Source organism: Lynx rufus, unplaced genomic scaffold (assembly GCF_022079265.1).
Source record: "Lynx rufus isolate CCGP_SWC_20201006 ecotype Redwood Valley unplaced genomic scaffold, mLynRuf1.p SCAF_24, whole genome shotgun sequence".
NCBI classification, from domain to species: domain Eukaryota; kingdom Metazoa; phylum Chordata; class Mammalia; order Carnivora; family Felidae; genus Lynx; species Lynx rufus.
The window spans coordinates 9,239,355-9,258,696 of NW_025814839.1; the positions used below are offsets into that span (position 1 = coordinate 9,239,355).

The following is a 19,342-nucleotide window of genomic DNA, read 5'->3' on the forward strand; positions in this document are numbered from 1 at the left end:
GTGCCAGGGTCCTGGGGTCCGCTTGTGGCTAGTGGCTGTGCAGGCCCCCGGGGGACGCGACGACTCCAGCGGACCCGGACACCTTCTTCACCCCGCCATGGAGACCTCAGCGAAGAAGGAGCAGCAGCAGCCCGCGGAGGCCAAGATCAGAAACCTGCCCTGGTAGGAGGAGGCCCAGCTGCCGCGGGGAAGGGGATCGGTGGCCTGGGTGGTCAAGTGGAGCGGCCGCAGCCCGACTTCGCTCCACCGCCCCCGACCTGCAGCCGAACGGAGACCCAGAAGTTCGCCTTGGCATCCGCAACTCCCCAGTCCCCTCCGTTCTTTTAGGACTTTTGTCATGTCTTCCGCTGCCCTAATCCCACCGCCCCCATCCCTTTTACGCGGTGGGTGACAGCGTAGCGGTTCAGTCCCTTCCGACTTTGCATCGGCTTCCGTGCCAAAATGCCCTCTACTCTTGCATAATCTTCAATGCAGTTATTGTTCAAATTCTAAACTGAAATAATGATGATGATAACGCTCCCTAGTTAAGTGGTATTTAAATGGCTTCCTGTTAGATCACCAAGGACCCTGTTAGATGTTTGATCTTTACAAGGACCCTAGGAGGTATGTGCTGTTATTATTCCAGTTGTAATACTGCAAGGTTAAATGGCTTGCCTAAGGTCCAGAGCTTGAAAATAGGTTTGGATTTGAACCCAGGTGAATTCAGAGCTTGCACTCCAAACCGTCTTACTTTCACAGCTGCATCTGAATGATGGTTTAGAAACTGATAGGATTTGGCTTGATTTCGGAAAGCTCCAAGTCGGTCTTGTCTAGTAAGGAGTTCAGTTTGTTTCTATCGTGGAAAAAACACACAACATACGGTTTGCAGTTGTGAACATTTTAAAGTGTATAGTTCAGTGGCATTAATACACTGAGGATGTCGTGCTACCATCTCACTGCCTGGTTCCAAAACTTTTCATCACCCCAAATGGAAACTCCATACCCGTTGGCAGTGACTCCCCCATTACCACCCCATCCCCTTGCACCCCTGGCAGCCACTGATCCACTTTCTCTCTCTGAATTTGCTTATTGTGGATATTCATATAAATAGACTCAATCTGTGGCCTTTTGTGACTGGCTGCTTTCCCTTAGCACCATGTTTTCAAGGTTCATCCATGTTGTCGCAGGTATCAGTGCATCAGTCGTTTTTATGGCTGAATAGCCTTCCCTTGTATGGATAGACCGCCATTTATCTATCCATTCATCTTTGATGTGTATTTGGGAACGAGTTCAGTTTTTAATTTACTTTGAAATGATAGGTGCCCATCCAGGTTGAGATTATTTATAGGCAGATAGCTGGAGAGGGGAAATCAGAGCAGGGTTTATCAACCTCAGCACTATTGGTATTTTGGGCTAGATATTTGGTGGGTGTGCGCATGGTGACTATCCTGTGCATCGTAGGATGTTTAGTGACATCCCTGGGGCCTGTCCATTGGAGGCCCGTAGCACCCTCTACGCAGTTGTGACAACTGAAAATGTCTCCAGATATCACCGAGTGTTTCCTGGAGGACAAAATTGCCCCTGGTTGAGAACCAGGGGTCTGTATTCAAACTTAAAGGATTTTGCTTCTCTTCCTCTTTTTGTTAGGATATGAAAGGATTCTTTTGCACGTAACAGCATGTCCTTGCATTTGTGTATGTTATAATCCATGCTAAATTGTATTTCAGGGTTGAAAAATACCGGCCACAGACACTGAATGATCTGATTTCTCATCAGGACATTTTGAGTACCAGTAAGCATCCATGTGTCATTTGCTGTTAGTCTGGTTGGAGGACCTGTATGAATTTCTTGGTGATGTCTCTGCTGAGTAATAACCTTGAAAGATCTGATTGAGCTTTATGGAATGTTGCTCTAAGAGCTGAGTCCTTCCCATTTTTCATTCCTGCATCTGCCTCTGAGTTGGATGTGAGGCTGATGTGCATTCAGCCCAACTCAAGGGCCCACAGCAAATGAGGCAACTCCCGGAAACTGATGGGGTCTCTCTTTCCTCCCAATCCTCAGTTCAGAAATTTATTAGCGAAGACCGACTGCCGCACCTGCTTCTCTATGGTCCTCCAGGGACAGGAAAGACCTCTACCATCCTAGCCTGTGCTAAACAGCTATACAAAGATAAGGAATTTGGCTCCATGGTCTTGGAGGTAAATAGGATTATTCTTAGTCTACAAAGGAGAGTCTCTTAGATTTGTTGTTGTTTGTTTGTTTTTCTCTTAGATTTGTTTTACTTTACATGTAAGTTGCTTTGCTGGACATAAAATATTTCGAGTCACTTTTCCTGGAATTGATGTTTCGGTCTGGATTGGCATTAGATAGGGGCAGCTGTAGGGCTAGATAAATATCTCTGCCGTTGCCAACTTCTACTCAAACACTCAGTGGTCACTCAGGGAGTGGTCGCTCAGTAGCTTGCTGTCCAGATTTGTTCGTCATGTTGTTCCACCCTGTTCTTGCCCTGGAAGGCCAAGCTATATTGACTGCAGGCTGCCTGGTCCTCGGGCTCCTGGTTAGGTTTGGCTAATAGGGGTCCTGGCTGGAGTCAGAGGAGAACGATGCCTGGTTCTGCCCTGGGGGCCACCACAGGCTGACAGCATCCTGAACCACAGAGCAAGTCACACTGCCTTCTCCAGATGCCGACACCACTCCCCAACTCATTTCTGAGGACCTGGGGCTGGTAACGGGCCCCGATAGTCCCAGAGAGATTGTGTAGCCCTCGTGGTTTCCCCACACCCCACCATTACCTTTTAAAATCTCTCTTCACGGAATTCTCTTCAAACCACTGAGTTCTGAGTCTGCCATCTGTCTGCTGCTGAGATTTGACTGATAGACTTAGATCACAGAATTCTAAATATTGTCTATTCCAAAAAAAAAATGTTTAACTTTTTTTGTTGTCAGAGATCTTAGAACCTTGCTGCCACCAGTGTTCTTAATTCCATGCATTAAAGACTCGGTAACTTCGGGGTTGCTCTGGATTGCGGTAGCTAAAACTGAACACGATTCTGCTCATGCCAGAGGTGTTCACTGTGACCAGGCCAATTAGTTATTCCTCCAGAGTATGTCGGTGATTGTCCTCAAAAGGGGGAGGAAACACAGTTGTTGGCCTTTCAGAATGTAATGTACCAATCTAGTGAGTTGTGAGTTTTAAATACAATTGTGATCTTGGTTTTTTAATAGTGTTTATCTCTTAGCTGTTGTTAGACCTAGAGACCTAGCTTGCCGAGCTGGACTGATGAAAAGATAAATTAATTCATAGATAATTCACCAACATGTGTCTAATTTATTTCGGCTTCTCTCTTCCACATTCAGCTGAATGCTTCAGACGACCGAGGAATAGATATCGTTCGGGGACCAATCCTGAGCTTTGCCAGCACAAGGACAATATTTAAGTAAGAATTATTTGTATAATTTCTCTCCCTAGAGGTTTTGATCAGTGAGATGACAGAGCTTAATGTTTTAAATCCTCCCCCTCTGCCAGTCTATAAAGGTAAACAATGCCTTTGTCAAAAGTAGCCATTAAAAAGAGATAAAGTACAAGGATGGTGGTAAGATATAATGCAAATGTGAAAATAAAACATCATCTCAGAACTTGCTATATTAGCAAGTTCCTCGGGGAAGCGTTAACTTTGTTTTAGTAGTTAACTGAAGACCGATTACATCCTAGGACCAGGTGAGCCAGTTCGAATTTATTATTATTTTTTTATTTAATTTATTTCTTTTTGAGAGAGAGAGGACAAGCAGGGGAGGGTCAGAGAGAGAGGGGGAGACACAGAATCCGAAGCAGGCTCCAGGCTCCGAGCTGTCCGCACAGAGCCCGACGCGGGGCTTGAACTCACGAACCGTGAGATCATGACCTGAGCCAAAGTCAGATGCTTACCCGACTAAGCCACCCAGGTGCCCCTAAACTAGTTTGAATTTAAACAAAAATAAATTGTGATGAGGATGGATAAAAAGGGAAAGGTGAAGGCAGGCAGGAGTGGAGGTGGTGGAAAAAAGCAAGGCCAGAGCAACAGGACACGGAGTGGAGACAAAGGTGAAGGTGCCAGAGGCAGCAGCGCAACAAAAAATGCAAAAGTCAGACCTCAGTTCCCTTTAAGAGTTGAAAGAGTGATGGGCATGTCCTCTGCACAGCCACACTTGTTTGCTTCACTCAGAGGTCAAGGAGGAGTGGACTCTCTGAGGCCCGGCCTGATGGCACAAATGTGAACATGTAGGTTTCGGCCTGGAGATTGAAGGGAGATTAAAGACATCTTCGGGGGCGCCTGGGTGGTTCTGTTGGTTGAGCGTCTGATTCTTCATTTTTGCTCAGATCATGATCCCAGAGTCGTGGGGTCGAGCCCCGTGTCGGGCTCAGTGCCGAGTGTGGAGCCTGCCTGGGATTCTCTCTCTCTCTCCACCCCCTCCTCCACTTGCACAGGTGCACACAGTCTCTGTCTCTCTAAAATAAAAAAATAATAATAAATCTTCATATGGTACCATTTGTTTTCCTAGGAAAGGCTTCAAACTAGTGATCTTGGATGAAGCTGACGCCATGACTCAAGATGCCCAGAACGCCTTGAGGAGAGGTAGGAAGACCTGTCGGGTATAGTGTGTTGGCTCATGAGTGCATTAGAAGGAGAATTAGGCACTTTGGACATGAGATAATGACATGGGCTGTTGACAATTTTTGTTCATCTTCTGGCCCAGAGAAATCGGTTTCCTTTCTCTGTGTATCCCACCCAACGGTCTAGAACAAAAATCTCCCTGTATTGGGGGTTTCCCCTTGCAGCAGCTTAAAGGGAGAAGCCCTGTTGGGACTTTCAAGTCCGACCAGACACAGGTGTTGCATCCTCCTTTTCCACTGGGTTCATTTTGGGGCTGAGAATTTGCATTCTTTGATGAGGAGAAGGGGTACGGAACGTCTTGTATTCCTCAGCTGCTAGGTAGACCTTTCTGCTCTCAATACCCCGAGATACACAGTAGCCAAGAAAATAATACTGGAAATGTTGTCGCACTCAGAAAGCTGACGTGACTTCTCTATTTGCCAAGGGAATGATTTGGCAGGGAAGGAGAGTATCACGCTAGTTGTCTGTCTTAAGGGGCCTGGTGCAGTTGATTTCTCTGAAAGGACATTGGTAATCTCTGGCATTAAGATTCTGAGGTAACTGGGGCACCTGGATGGCTCAGTCTGTTGAGTGTCTGGCTTCGGCTCAGGTCATGATCTCCCAGTTCGTGGGTTCGAGCCCCACGTCAGGTTCTGTGTTGACTGTTTGCTCAGAGCCTGGAGGCTGCTTCAGATTCTGTGTCTCCTTCCCTCTCTGCCCTTCCCCTTCTCCCTCTCTGTCTCACTCTGTCTCTCAAAAATAAATAAATGTAAAAAAAAAAAGATTCTGAGGTAACCAACTAGGAGAGAAGAACAATCTTTTGGAGTTCTGGGGGAGAAGGAGTGGATTGCAGCCCATGTTTGGGAGGAGGAGGACAGTTAGAGTATCTTCTGATCTTAAAAGCCTTGGCAGCCTTTCTTCAGCATTTGCTCCGTGGAATGGCTGTCAGTCTGGGCAGATCCCCATGCGAGAGCACTGGGAAACTGCAGAGTGAAACTGGTGTTTCATAAGCCTCTCTGAATTCATCACTCTCTCGAATGCTCTAAGGCTTCGAGACAAAGTGCACTGGACAGTCCACACGGAGGTACCCCCGGCCCCGCCATTAGAAGGTGGGGCATCACCAACCTGCCATAGAATTTTATGCAAAAGGACAGGGGTGCTATGGAGGGGGATGGCAGGGGCAGGAGTGCTGGGGAGGGGGATGGCAGGGACGGGGTTGCTATGGAGGGGGATGGCAGGGACGGGGTTGCTATGGAGGGGGATGGCAGGGGTGCTGGGGAGGGGGATGGCAGGGGCAGGGTGCTATGGAGGGGGATGGCAGGGACGGGGTTGCTATGGAGGGGAATGGCAGGGGTGCTGGAGGGGGATGGCAGGGGTGCTGGGGAGGGCAATGGCAGGGGCAGGGTGCTATGGAGGGGGATGGCAGGGGTGCTGGGGAGGGCGATGGCAGGGGCAGGGTGCTATGGAGGGGGGTGGCAGGGACAGGGTTGCTATGGAGGGGGATGGCAGGGGCAGGGGTGCTATGGAGGGGGATGGCAGGGGCAGGGTGCTATGGAGGGCGATGGTAGGGGTGCCATATCAGGGCAAGTCATCAAAAAGGAAGCATTTTATAAAATCCTGTAGAGATGACCGGTTCACCAGCTTTTGGGAAGAGAGTGGCCAGTGCCTCCATCCTGACCTCCACAGGGACTGCCTCTCTTGTTACAGTAGCATCCCCTCCATGCTTGCAATCTGCACCTCTTGTTTTCTGTACCCTTCACGTGACCATGGAAGAGTTCAGGGTTTCCAGGTCTTTTGAAGAATCCGAATGGACACGAGGTTGTTTTCTTTTCCCTTGCCAGTGATTGAGAAATTTACCGAAAATACCCGCTTTTGCCTCATCTGTAACTATCTGTCAAAGATCATCCCCGCCTTGCAGTCCCGCTGTACGAGGTTCCGATTCGGTCCTCTGACTCCTGAACTCATGGTTCCCCGCCTGGAACATGTTGTAGAAGAAGAGAAGTAAGTACATCGGAAAGCAGGGAATGTGAGGGCCCTGGGGACTGAGCAGCGTAGGCCGGGTTCTGGGATGGCTGGCCGGTTGACATTTACAGGTGATCATGTGTGTAGACAACGAAGTAGGGTGCCGGGCACAGGAAGCATCGGGCTGTCAGCTGTCGTCATCCTCTCTGGTATCTCCTGGACTTTCTTCGTAAACGGCACTTGGTTCTTCTCCTGATTCCATCCTCCTCCCCCGTGGAAGCTGTCCCGATTTCCTCCTACTCTCCTTTTGTCATTGGAGACTGCATGCTGCCAGGTCCCTTCTGCTAAGATGCCTCTAGCCTTTTTTGACTAGAAGGGAAGGTACCGAGACTTTTCCTTCTGTAGAATCAATCGGTTGCCAAGTAGCCAACCCCAGCTGCTGCCTGTTGAAGGGGGTGCTCTGGCTTCGTGCTCCGGGCCTCGCTGGTGCTCTTTCCTCTCAGAACAGAACTCAAAGCCCGTCGCTCAGCATGGCGATGCCTGGTCCTAAATAAGGGTCTTTCTAGACTCTGAGTGGGCTGTGACTGCTAATGCGAAGCCCACACTCCTTAAAACCAGAGTGAATTCTGGGTCCTATAGATCAGGAGAGTTCTGCTCCCTCCGTCCTTCCCTTTCTTTCATTACTTCAAAGCCTTAATCATTCCAGGCCATCTCGTTCCCTTGGTGAACGCTTGCGCTCTCCAGGCCCCTGAGGTCCTCCTGCCTCTCTCCTTTCAGGGTGGACATAAGTGAGGACGGGATGAAAGCACTTGTGACTCTTTCCAGCGGAGATATGCGAAGGGCTCTGAACATTCTGCAGGTATGGTACTACTCCTAGCAAATCTTTAGGCACTGCTTTGGAATAGTTTCTCAAGAAAGACAGAAGCAGCAGCACAGCCAACCTAGAAATTCAGAAATCCACACCTGGTAAGATCTCCATCTCACAACGTACCAAAGATTTCCCCCCAACCTTTGTGTTTTGAAAAATTGCAAGAATAATTTGCTGGAGACAAGGGAAAGCTACGGAAGGACGCTGCAGCTGTAACACCACAGTGGCATCCTCTCACGAGGCCAGGTCTTCCCAGGGTACACCGTGCGGGGTTCGAGCTGCCCTGCACCCACATAACATTACTGCCTACCTGTATCGCTGCCTCCGGTGTCCTGCTGACCCGCCGCGGTGACGGCCACCATGATTCTTCCCCTCTATCTGCACAGAGCACCAATATGGCCTTTGGGAAGGTGACAGAGGAGACCGTCTACACCTGTACTGGGCACCCACTCAAGTCAGACATCGCCAACATTCTGGACTGGATGTTGAATCAAGACTTCACGACAGCCTACAGAAGTATCCTTTCTCACGTCCTGCCGATGGCGCATTAGGTACCTCAGGCCAGAACTTGGCCCAGGAGCCCAGGCTGCAGCCGGTGTCTACACCCTACTGGCAAAAGGCAGTTGGCTGTGTATGTATCTGGTCAGCTTTCAGTGGGAACAACAGGTCTCTGGGTGGAGTGGCTCCCTGCCTTTAAAGCCCTCCCTCCTGAAGGTCTCTGACCTGGGTATGGCTTGAAGCCACTTTCCTCACGGATGAGAGAAGCAGTTAGACTTTGGGGTGGCAGATGTGATCATTTTCAAGTGGCCACTGTTCTTCTCATTTTGTGGTGAAATGGAAAGCTAGGGGTAGCCTTCTGGGAGATGCATTTAGCTCTGTTCTCTACGAGACAGAAGGAAGCTCTTGTTGAAGATAAAAACAATTTTTTAGAAGGGGGGAGTGGCATCTGGGTGGCTCAGTCGCTGGAGCGTCTGACTCTTGATCTCGGTTCAGGTCATGACTCCAGGGTCATGGGATCAAGCCCCGTGTCAGGCTCTGAGCTGAGCAGGTGGCCTGCTTGGGATTCTCTCTCCGTCTCCTTCTGCCCTTCTCCCTTACACACTCTCACTCTACAATAAAATAAAGATAAGAATTGGGGTCCAACGCATGCAGGTTCAAACCGAAAGAAACAGCTGTGTCAGGATTAAAAACCCTACTTCCCAAAGTCACTCTGACCAGAGTCTGGCTTCAAAATTGTGTGCAGCGGGTTTCTCCTGGAATTTGTGCCTTTTGCCGTAACCATTCCTCTCTAGATATTACAGAGTTGAAAACACTGAAGGGGTTGGCGTTACAGGACATCCTGACAGAGATACACTTGTTTGTGCACAGAGGTAAGTCAGGCTCTTCCTAGCTGAGAAGCTGAGGGGGAGGCGTGTGGCGGGCTTTAAGGGTGGTGGGGAGGGAACACGAGGCTCCACTTTGGAAGCGAAGAGACAGGAATGAAGTATGAACCTGACCCCTCAGTTTTAGTTTTGTCTTGTTGCTATTTGAAACTTTGTTCCCCAGCTACTCTCTCAACCTCTAAAACTGCTGGGGAAAGAAACTCCTGAGGGCCAACTTTCATTCCTCCAAGGGTTTGTACTTTATAGCAGCAAATAGTATGCTGTAATTCACGCTGTCATTTCTAAGGGTATCTTCCCCCAAAAGGAGAGGAGGAGGAACATCTGTCTTCAGTGTAAACCAAAGCAGTCTGAAGCGAACCACGTGAAGTTCCACACTTGGTCGTAACTTCTGTACAGAGAAGTGGTTCTCCTCCTTGGCAGTGTATAGGAAGCCCCCCAGACCAATTCATTTGGCCTTTTGGAGGGAACTGGGCATCAGGATTTTCTCAGGCGCTCCAGGCGATCTGCTGTGTGGCCTTTTCGGGCAAACCCTTCCTTCTGCGACAGCCAACTACAGACACTCGTCCTGCCAGTCCGCCATCGTCCTGCCGGGGCCTCTGCAGGCCTCACCGGGCCAACCGGCACGACCGCTGCCCGAGAACATGGTCCACTCAAGCCCAGCTCTGCACTTTGTGGGAAATGAGTGTGAATAGACGTTTAAAATTCAGTTGATTACATTTGTTTGTAAAACTGGGACAGCAAGTGAGAACTGGGCTTTCCAGTTCCCTTCTAGAGCTGCCCCCTTGCTAAAGCAGTGCTGCTGATCTTGTGTCCTTGTGACCACTTTGGAACCTGCTCACAAAATGGGTAAAAACTGAAAACCTGTAGTGTTCACTTCTTCAGAAGTGCGGTCCCTGGTGATCTGAGGCCTCCAGACAAGTTTAGTGTCACCTGATGTTTAAATTCCTAATCATGGTGTGATTTTTTTTTTTTTTTTTTTTGGTAACAGCGAGTGGCAGACCTCACTCAGTTGATTTTGTTTTTTCCCCCAGTTGACTTTCCATCTTCAGTTCGAGTACATTTATTGACCAAAATGGCAGACATTGAGTGAGTATTTCCCAATTTTCTTTTCCTTTTTTTACCCTGTAGTGTTTTTTTTCCCTCCTACCTGCGTGGTTGCAATTTTGTCTACATCATTCATAAATGGCACAATCTCGTTTGTGGTGAGATCGCTGAAAGAAACATGGGGAAGGGCATGATTTGCGTATCTAAAGAACATATGAATAAACATAAGGACAGGTTCAGCTCAGTTACATATTTGAGATAAAGGCTTCTCCTTAGGCCTCAGAGGCCTGGTCCACGTCGGTTCTAGAAATGCTGTTATTTGGAAGGCCTGCTTCGGTTCCGACATCCAGGTCACTTGGGGACAAGCGGCTATCCAGCTGTTATTAAAGCATTTTGGCATAGCAAAGCATATTGGGGGGAAAAGTAAACATAAACTCAATTTTCCACTTTGCCTGGCTCCATAAACACAGTTATTAGCCCCCAGTGAAGCTGGCAGCTATCATTTACGTAGACAAAAGCATTGGGTTCAAAACAGAGGCCAACACAGGGCCAGCTCTAATTTGCTATCTCTGGCTTTCCACATGCGCACTTTAGGTCCCTTAGCCCCACGCTGTGAATGTCGTGATTTTGCCTTCGCTGGCTGGGCGCCTGAAAGGTGGCAAGATAGACTACCGGTGTCCTGCTTTACCTTTTACTAGAGCACAGAACCACAGTCAGCCATACTTCCCAGTGAATTAAGAGGAAGGGAATCTGAATGATAATTTCTCTCAATTCATTTTGCGAGTGAAGAAGTAATCCTTAGTCATGTAAATTCTGCATACCCCTGTACAGCTAGAACAAAGTTAAGTTCAGGACGCTGCCGTTGACAACTAACAATTTTTTTATTTAACTTTTCCGCACCAGTTTGGATCGAATTATAAATGAGTGTTCAGGGCAGAGAAGAAAATGTTAGGGGACACATTCAAGAGGACTGTTCACGATAGTTTTACTGCCTCCTTTCCTCCTTCAGCAGATGTTCCGTCTTTGATCTCTACTGTTCTCTTGTCAAAAGGTAGCTGTCCGTGATATTCTCTATTCTTACCTTGTTTGATTTCTTTTAGGTACAGACTTTCTGTTGGCACCAACGAGAAGATTCAGCTGAGTTCCCTCATAGCCGCTTTCCAGGTCACCAGGGACCTGATCGTCACAGAGGCCTAAATGCTGAGGACCATTCGCCACCATTCGCAGGCCCCACAGTGACTGGAGAAGAGGGGACTCTGTCACGGGATGAACTGCTGTGCGGGCTGGGGGATGAAGCCACAGTCACCCCACGTTTTGGAAAACTGTTCCAGACACGGGTGGGCAAAGGTTTAAAAAGTACCATGTTTGTGTTTGGAGCAGGTATATAGCCAACAGTTTTAATATACAGCTCTCTTATTGCACTGCCCATTTGTTTTACAGGAAAAAAGAGTAAAATGCTTTCTTTTATCCTTAAGGCTTTTTACCATTCAGTTGCTTAGATGGCAGGAAATTGGCCTACCCCATTTTGGTCTAGAACAAAAGGCTTCCAAATCTCATGTGGTACCAGTGTCTTCGATTACTCAAGGTAAACTGAACATCTCCAGAATCAAGTGTGTAAATCTAATCTGTGGCACCATCTCCATATCTACTTTATAAAGGTGTTAATGAAGAAAAAAATAGGTGTTAATGGATTTCTGACCCATTAACCTGAGGCACAGGGCCTCAGGTTCCCTTACTTGAAAAGTGTCTATTTCTCCTCTTAAAGTAGGTTCCTAACTGCGGTGTGGACAGTGAAGAGTCACTTTGTGCCCGTGGGGGCCAGGCCTAGGACTCCCTCCTTAATGCAAGGAGGGCAGGCAAGCGTGGGCCGGACTCGAAGCCGCAAGGACGAGGCCCTGTGCAGTGTGGCAGTTTATTTTAGAGCAAACAGGCTGCATTTATGATAGTGTTCTTCTCAATAAAAATAAAGCAGCTTGCGTGTTGGCTGTGTTACGAGTGACTCCTTCGCCGATTATAAACACGCGGTCATTCAACTTGCATCTATGTGAAAAGCCTCCCCCATCTCTGGGATCACAGAATAAGCTCTCCTCGGAGGCTATTCTTTACAAAGATGTCAGGTTCTTATACTATTCAAAAGGGAGAAGTTGGTTACTTCCATCATTCGCGTTCAACCCACTCCCCGAGGACACCAAGCAAAGTTTGCAGCTAATGGCAAAGTGGGGCCTCGGGGAAGCCGCCCAGAGCCTCTCACACTACGCGGTGACATTTCAAGATAACCACAAAATTGAAAATTGGCCCCAGCCATTCCCCGCTGTCCTGCTGTACTCACTTGGTTTGAGAGGTGGTATTTTTTTCTTAGTGGAAAAAATGAAACGGTGAGCCAAAAGCTTTTTAACTTTCCCTTCGATGGAAGCCTCTCATCTTGAAAAGAAATGTTTTTCTTCGGCAACCAAGGTGGTAGGGGGGACTCTCATACTTTTGCAACAAGTTTTATAATGTTACACTGGCCTCCAAAAAGCACCTAGTAAGAAAGCCAAAGGATAAGGTGTTGTGTTTCTTTTAAAATAATTTAAAATATATTAAATTTTCCAAAGGCAGATTTCATTGGAATGAGGTGTCTTGATCAGATAATGACACGCCACTGAAGGAAGGAGAACAGTACTTTCAAGGAGCTATTTCTGTGAAGGGGCGGAGGTGACACCGGCTGAGGAGTCCGATGAGGTGACGCAGCAGAGGAAGACCGCGTACACGAGAATCAGCCGAAGGGGCGGCCACACCAATTCTCTACACAGTCAAGAAGAGACATCTTCACAACTGGTCGGCTTAACAACTATGGTTTTTAGATACCGTGGAGGGAAACACAGTTGTACCTTAACATCTGCTGAGAAAATACAAATAAATATGCTACAAATGGCAAACACCTGCCAACGCGGTGGCCATCTGAACAGTCATGCAGTTTAGGGGGACATCTGTGTGGGACCGGACATACACATCTGTCATCGCCTGCACATGCACACCACTGTTTATATTAAAAAAAAAAAAAAAAAAAAAAGCCATTTATAGTGTATCAGTCGGGAGCACGGCCTCTGAGTCAGCTGCAATTTAGTCAATACCTCACGGCACACGGCTCCGTGAAAACTTTGTCCTGCATTTTGTCCTGCCGGTCAGAGGGGAGCCAGAGGAAGGACGGCACTTGCCAACATCAAAGCCACTCTGACACAGCAGGAGAGAACTTCAGAACAGTGTCACCACTGTGTGTGAAACACGACAACGCTTAAGTGCGGGGCAGAAGCCACGCTTGCCAGTCGAGGGACCCAACTCCGCCCCGACACAGAGGCTCCTGAGGCCTGCTGACCCTTCTTACCGAATCAACATGAGTAACTACGCTTGAATCAAAACCATGACTTTAAAAGGTGTTGGGCACTGCCGTCTGTAAGTGGACTCAGGGTTTAAGGGAAGGCTCAGCTGTCGCGGAGCCGGAGTCCCCCTCTGTGACTGACCTCCCCATGTCACGGAGAAAATCCCTGGTGACTAGTCCACTGGTATCTGGTTTCCCTACATTCTGTTCACAGTCCCAAAAAGAAATGATCTTCGGAACCAAGACCTGATGACTGGCCCCTGGTTCCAGCTGCTCCCCTGCCAGGGAGGTTTATCCTGCTACCAAGAAAACAAGTATAAGACTATGGGGCGTGGCTTAAAAAGTCCTGTATGTGAGGAACTCTTTCATTTTCTTGGGGATCGGCAGTGCTAGCACTTGGTAGGTGGTTAGGAAACTTCGAAGGGCTTTCCGGCATAAGTGCTTCAGTGAGGACAGGACCCTCGGAGCTGTCCAGAACTGGACGTGGCCATCTCTTGTCCTGAAACAAAACAGAGACGGACGCTTTAAGGCCGACCTCAGAAATACATGTTTTCACTGTGATGGGTATTCACCTTCCTACTCTGACTTGCATCGGCAGGAGACACCCAGAGAGTGAACTGCAACGCTTAAGTGCAACCCTGATGGTTGGAATCGATGTGAAGGCTGTAATGCTGAATAATTAAGGCTTCGGGGAGGATTAGAAGAACTCAAGACACCTTTGGTACCAAAGGTGAGCTACCAAAGGGGTACCTTTGGTACCAAAGGTGGGGTACCAAAGCGCTATCTGGGAGCACAGCCCTTCTAGATCACACCGTGAGTTCAAATGTCACGGAGGGAAGAGCGCCACCTCCTGAATTATGGACGTTCCCTGTAAGGTGGTCTCTGCCCTAAATGGTTTCCCATATAAATTTCTGCATCATCTCAATTTCTGCTTCCTTGTGAACTTGGCCCATTAAGTGGCATGAATCACAGCTCTTTAATTACATTTAGATTGAACATTAAGAGTAAATGATAACCTGTATTGGCAGAATAGAATATTAGAATTTTGTGTCCTCTTGGATTTCTTTAAAGGCTTCACCGTAGGCAAGAAAATTCTAGAGGCTTTCTTCCCTTAAAAAGCTGCATAGTACACTCAGCAGAAACTGCTACCCATCTGTTCAGCTATCAGATACATACCCTGTGGCAATAACTCCACCATGTGGAAAAAATGTGCAGCAAAGACCATTGGTCATAGGAGCAAATGCGATTGGAGTTTTCAGTTCCAGGGCCCAGATCCTGAGGAGTCTGGACGGAGAGAGAAAAGACACGTTTGCGCATCAGCAGACCTGAGGCCAGGCCAGAGGGTAATGCTACAATTACTCGCAGGGACTTGCTCCGAGGCCCCGTACAGAGGTGTCTCTTCGTTACCTGTCATCCGCCACCGTGGCGAGGTACAAGCCTTCGGGAGAGAAGCACACGGACCTCAGGGAGCTAATGTGGACATCGCTGTCATCCATGGGGGGGTCAAGCTGGGTGTGGCTGAGGAGAAAGGAACAGGATGACAGGCCTGGAGTGATGGGCCACTCTCCACCCTTCACCTTCTTTCCCAGGCAGGAGGCCAAAATGGTGCGACTAGGAAAGGCTCAAGACCCATCTTGTACCCCATCTGGAAAACCTCAGGATAAGCAGACTGGGGGGAACAAGTGCATTTCCTAAGGCTCCAGGTGCCTTGTGGAGGGGCTGAAGGGTTAGTCGCGCTCCCTGCGCTGATTTCCTTATGCAAAGTAGGTCAGCCCTCACTTTAATACCACAGTACAAACTGAAAGCCTTTTTTAGGTTAAGATACATGATAATTATAGGACTGCCTATTATTTGCTTCAGAAAACAACAGAGACAAAGAGAAAAAGACCAAGTTTGTGAGAACATGAAAATTCATTTTGGAAATCCCAGTTTCAGTAAGAAGACTGTTCTGAATTTGCTACTACAGTTATTAGTAAATGGAAAGAAAGAGTCATTTTGAGGTTTCGTTAACGCTGAATCCAGAGTACACACCGCCTCCTGTATCAGGAGCCCTGAAGCCCTCGGGTCTAATTTGAGAACGTAACTGACGGCGAGGTGCCCCTGCAAGCCAACGCCTGAGAAACACCGAACCCACTGTGCCTTTTACCCAGACTGTCCCCTCCCATGCCCTGGACTCTGCGAGGGACGTGCCTAACCCAAGGCAGCTTTCTCATCAGTCACCACCCCCGTCAAGAAAGTCCTAAGCAGGGAGTCCGTCCTTACTGGAGTGACCTCAGCCTCTCGCCAGTATAGGGGTCCCACATGATCACGTTGGTATCGTAAGAAGCCGTGACGAGCAAGGCGGAGTCAGGTGAGAAGTCACAAGAGACAACACTGCTTTGGTGGCCCTCTAGCTTCCGGATTAACGTGTAGGACCGCATGCTCCACAGAAAGACCTGTGGAAAGGAACAGGTGCCTGGTCAGGGGTGGCAGCAAGCTGCTTAGAATGTGAACGGTGAGCGAGTGACACAGCGATGCCCACGTCAGGCCCCGTGGCCAGGTGAAGCCAAGCTCTCCACTCCCGCTTTGTGCAGCTCTTCCAGAACGCATCGTAAAGGTTTAAGTAAAGAAACAGGTCTGAATTCTGGAGGCACTCAACCAATGTACACGTTCGAGGAGCTTACTGTAAGGGAGAATAAACCCAGCCAAGCTCAGGATGACCACCAGCTAAATGTTCTCTGAGTTCTGCTTCTGAACCCTGTCTGCAAGATCACAGTATATGCTAAAGCAGACCTAAGCCAAGAATTATCTTGTCCTTTCACTTAAAACCAAACAGCAGGGTCCGAGGTGAACCCCAGGGCTCCCAACAAAGCGATCGTACCCTGTCGAGCCATTTTACACCACGAGTTCACAGAATGGTGGAAATCTGCCCCACGATCGTGCATACGTCTGACACAGTTCATCACTTTAAACCTTTAATCGTTAAAGACGGGATTTTATTTTCTTCCCTTTAAGAAAACTCGGTTTCACGTAGTTCCAAACCCCAAACGAATGATTAACCACCTGGGCTGTACCATATAGTGAACTCTTAACTTTTGGTTGATCATAGCAAATAGCTCAATACAGATCTAAACTTCAAACAAAACGTTCGCAAACTGTTCTTGGGTTTCTAATACTTTCTGAAATAACAGACAGGATTTCAGGACAAAGTTCCACACGTAACTGTCCATTCTGATTTGAAATGGCATTCCCAATTCTGTAGATTCAAGTTAAATGGTTCAAAGGAAATTAGACCCATACATGGGCTGCAACTTTTAAATTCTTAAGACTCTGGGGAGGGGAAAGAAATTTAAAAAGCACACCTTTACCATTTTGTGAAGGCAGACAGCCCTCATCCAGTGGCGAGAGCAACCACCCACTTCAAGCATCTCCTCTCTTCTGGTTTGTGTCAAAGTGCGTATCAGAAGAGAGGTGTGCAAGAGGAGGTCACGGCCCACAAGCATGCCTTCTGTTGGGGCTGGTTTGCACATGAATCTTGAGGCACTGGGCCTACTTTCCCTCTCACGCGAGGCCCATTCAGACCTCCAGGTCTCGCAGAACTCAGGCAGCAGAGAAAATGGTACCCAACGTTTGAGACTTACCGACTTCTCTCCAGCTGCAGAGCACAGCATGCTGCAGTCCGGGGAGACAGAGCAGCAGTAAACCCACTGCAGGTGGCCCGATAACACCTGGATCTGTTTACCTGGCACAGAAAAGGAGCGAATGGTGAGCCAGTTCCCGAAACCACAAAGTCAGAAGACCGGAGAGCTGGTGGTCACCCACCTGCCCAGTACACCCATCTGGTTCTCTGTCAGCTGAGCCCAAAGGCCCACTTTTTTCACGCAGAGGAAGAAGACAGGACTTGTCATTAAACACTGAAACCGATTCATACGATATTCTGATCCCCAAGGAAATCACTACTTTCTGTTTCACCAAAACCCACCAGATCAATGGGAGAAAGGCTGTATACATAGATCAGATCTGACAGATCCCTTTGACATGAAAGAACATTCTTTTTAGGTCCCTCAACCACCTCTAGAACTTTGAAGCATCCTCCCAAATTTGAGACTGTTTTATCTGTATTTCTGTCATTTACACTCTGTAATGGCTTCCCCCTCTCCTGCTCTCTCACCCTCCCCAGAGTGTCTGGATGAGCAATGGTGCAGAGTAATGAGGGCCACGTGCTCTGCTGTCAGGCGAACTTGGGTCTGAACCCTGACTCCACGGTTTCCTCAGCACATAAGGGCCACTTACATAACCTCTCCAGTTCTGTTTTGGGGAAAAACTAAAATGTCCATCCACAAGCATAAGAGAATGGGTAAATATATGGAATACATCTACTCCGTTAATTCAGATGGCATTAGGGACCTAGAATTTCCACGGAAGGGGCGCCTGGGTGGCTCAGTCAGTTGAGCGTCTGAGCGTCTGACTTCGGCTCAGGTCACATGATCTTGCGGTTCATGAATTCGAGCCCCATGTCGGGCTCTGTGCTGGCAGCTCAGGGCCTGAAGCCTGCTTCGGATTCTGTGTGTCCCTCTCCCTCTACCCCTCCCCTGCTCACGCTCTGTTTCTCTCTCAAAGACAAATAAACATTAAGAAAAAAAAATTAGAATTTCCATGGAGTACTATTTTGCAGAAAATATGCGAATAACATGAATCTTTTTGTGGAACGATGACTCCCAAATCCATAACTGACCCCTGATTCCAAGCAGGAATATGCAAGTAAGTATACAGGGAAATGCGGAAGGCTGCGAGCATGGGCCAGGAGGTTGCCGGGGGAATACAGGGAAGGATGCAATGGGAGGGGAGGATGAGATGCGGAAAGAGACGGGGTAGGAAGAGGTACCAAGACGAACTTGGGTTTGAAAGGGGAAAAAGGGGGAAAAAAAGCTTACATGAACACATAGAGTCATGCATTGAAGAGTTTACATATATGTATGTGGGTCCATATAATTTTTTTTTTTTTTAGGTAAGTCATGGTTTCTTCAGCTGTCATATCAGAGCAGCACCTATCCCCAGGGTGGCTGTGAGTGTTGAACAAATTCAGGCAGAAGGGTAGGGCCAGGCCCAGGACCTGGGAACACGACTTCATCCCCTCCCCTCCTGGGAATGCCCTAGTGCACTGGCCTGCTCCCAGTCCCCTTCAGCTAGTCCTGCCTTCCCAACCACTGAAAGGTTTTATTATTTAAAAGAAATTTTTTTTCTAATTTTTTTTTATTTTTGAGAGAGACAGAATGTGAGCAGGAGAGGGGCAGAGAAAGAGAGGGAGACACGGAATCCGAAGCAGGCTCCAGGCTCTGAGCACAGAGCCCGAGGCGGGGCTCGAACTCACAAACCGCGAGATCATGACCTGAGCCGAAGTCGGATGCTCAACCCACAAAGCCACCCAGGAGCCCCTAACCACCGAAAGACTTTCAAGTCTCTTCAAGAACCTTCCTTATGTGGTGGCAACAAGCTGCCTCAGGATGCATTAACAATGGCGCCACCTTGGAGGAGCCTTCCCAGGCAGCAGACCTATCTTATGACTTCACGTTCCACAGCCAAGGGCAGAAACTGCCAGAGTTCTCTTGGTGACCAGATGCCCCTGGATAAGGACACCACAAGCACCTCCTTGGCTGTTTGACAAGTCAGTGGGCTCGTTTCTTTTCTTTAATGTTTTTATTTATTTTTGACAGAGAGAGAGAAACAGAGCATGAGCAGGGGAGGGGCAGAGAGAGAGAGGGAGACACAGAATCTGAAACAAGCTCCGCGGGGCTCGAACTCACAGACCGCGAGATCATGACCTGAGCTGAAGTCGGACGCTCAACCGACTGAGCCACCGAGGCGCCCCCAGCAGGCTTGTTTCTAAGAGGGCAGGAGTAGCTCATGGTTGTGGGGAGCTGGCCCCATCACGGCTGAGGCAGGAATACCGGTCCCTCTGCGTTATCAGGGATGAACGCCCTCTTCATCAACTGTCCACGTCGCCATTTCCTCCCTCCAGCCCCCGAATCCCTGCCCATGTGGGGAAGAAGTGGTCTGGAGATAAATTCCCCTTCCCTATGTCACCTTTCCAGTTAAAGCTCAATACTGGAGATGTATGGAATTCTTTGCTGGGCCACCT

General features: G+C 48.4%; 2 protein-coding genes across 3 annotated transcripts in view; one reads left to right on the forward strand and one right to left on the reverse strand.

Annotated features, from left to right (window-relative positions):
• On the forward strand, positions 1-11,849 carry RFC5 (replication factor C subunit 5). The gene is made up of 11 exons (XM_047088050.1): positions 1-162; positions 1,707-1,771; positions 2,041-2,177; positions 3,337-3,416; positions 4,519-4,592; positions 6,452-6,611; positions 7,350-7,431; positions 7,827-7,956; positions 8,733-8,810; positions 9,854-9,908; positions 10,967-11,849. The coding sequence occupies exons 1-11, from the start codon at positions 98-100 to the stop codon at positions 11,061-11,063; spliced, it is 1,023 nt and encodes a 340-aa protein (XP_046944006.1). The 5' UTR covers positions 1-97; the 3' UTR covers positions 11,064-11,849.
• Positions 10,729-19,342, reverse strand: part of WSB2 (WD repeat and SOCS box containing 2) — a 22,746-nt gene continuing 14,132 nt past the window's right edge. For both annotated transcript variants that reach the window (XM_047088049.1, XM_047088048.1), the window contains 5 exons: positions 16,845-16,945; positions 15,487-15,659; positions 14,632-14,742; positions 14,401-14,508; positions 10,729-13,723 (listed from right to left, as the gene is read on the reverse strand). In XM_047088049.1, coding sequence (XP_046944005.1) covers positions 13,561-13,723; positions 14,401-14,508; positions 14,632-14,742; positions 15,487-15,659; positions 16,845-16,945 — 656 coding nt within the window. In that variant the 3' untranslated portion in view covers positions 10,729-13,560. The remainder of the gene's footprint in view (positions 13,724-14,400; positions 14,509-14,631; positions 14,743-15,486; positions 15,660-16,844; positions 16,946-19,342) is intronic.

Excerpts from the sequence above, each read along its gene's own strand:
- RFC5 (XM_047088050.1), top strand. The coding sequence starts at position 98 with ATGGAGACCTCAGCGAAGAAGGAGCAGCAGCAGCCCGCGGAGGCCAAG. Across the intron at positions 1,772-2,040 it reads TCAGGACATTTTGAGTACCA|TTCAGAAATTTATTAGCGAA; the intron begins GTAAGCATCCAT and ends CCCAATCCTCAG. Across the intron at positions 2,178-3,336 it reads TTGGCTCCATGGTCTTGGAG|CTGAATGCTTCAGACGACCG; the intron begins GTAAATAGGATT and ends TTCCACATTCAG.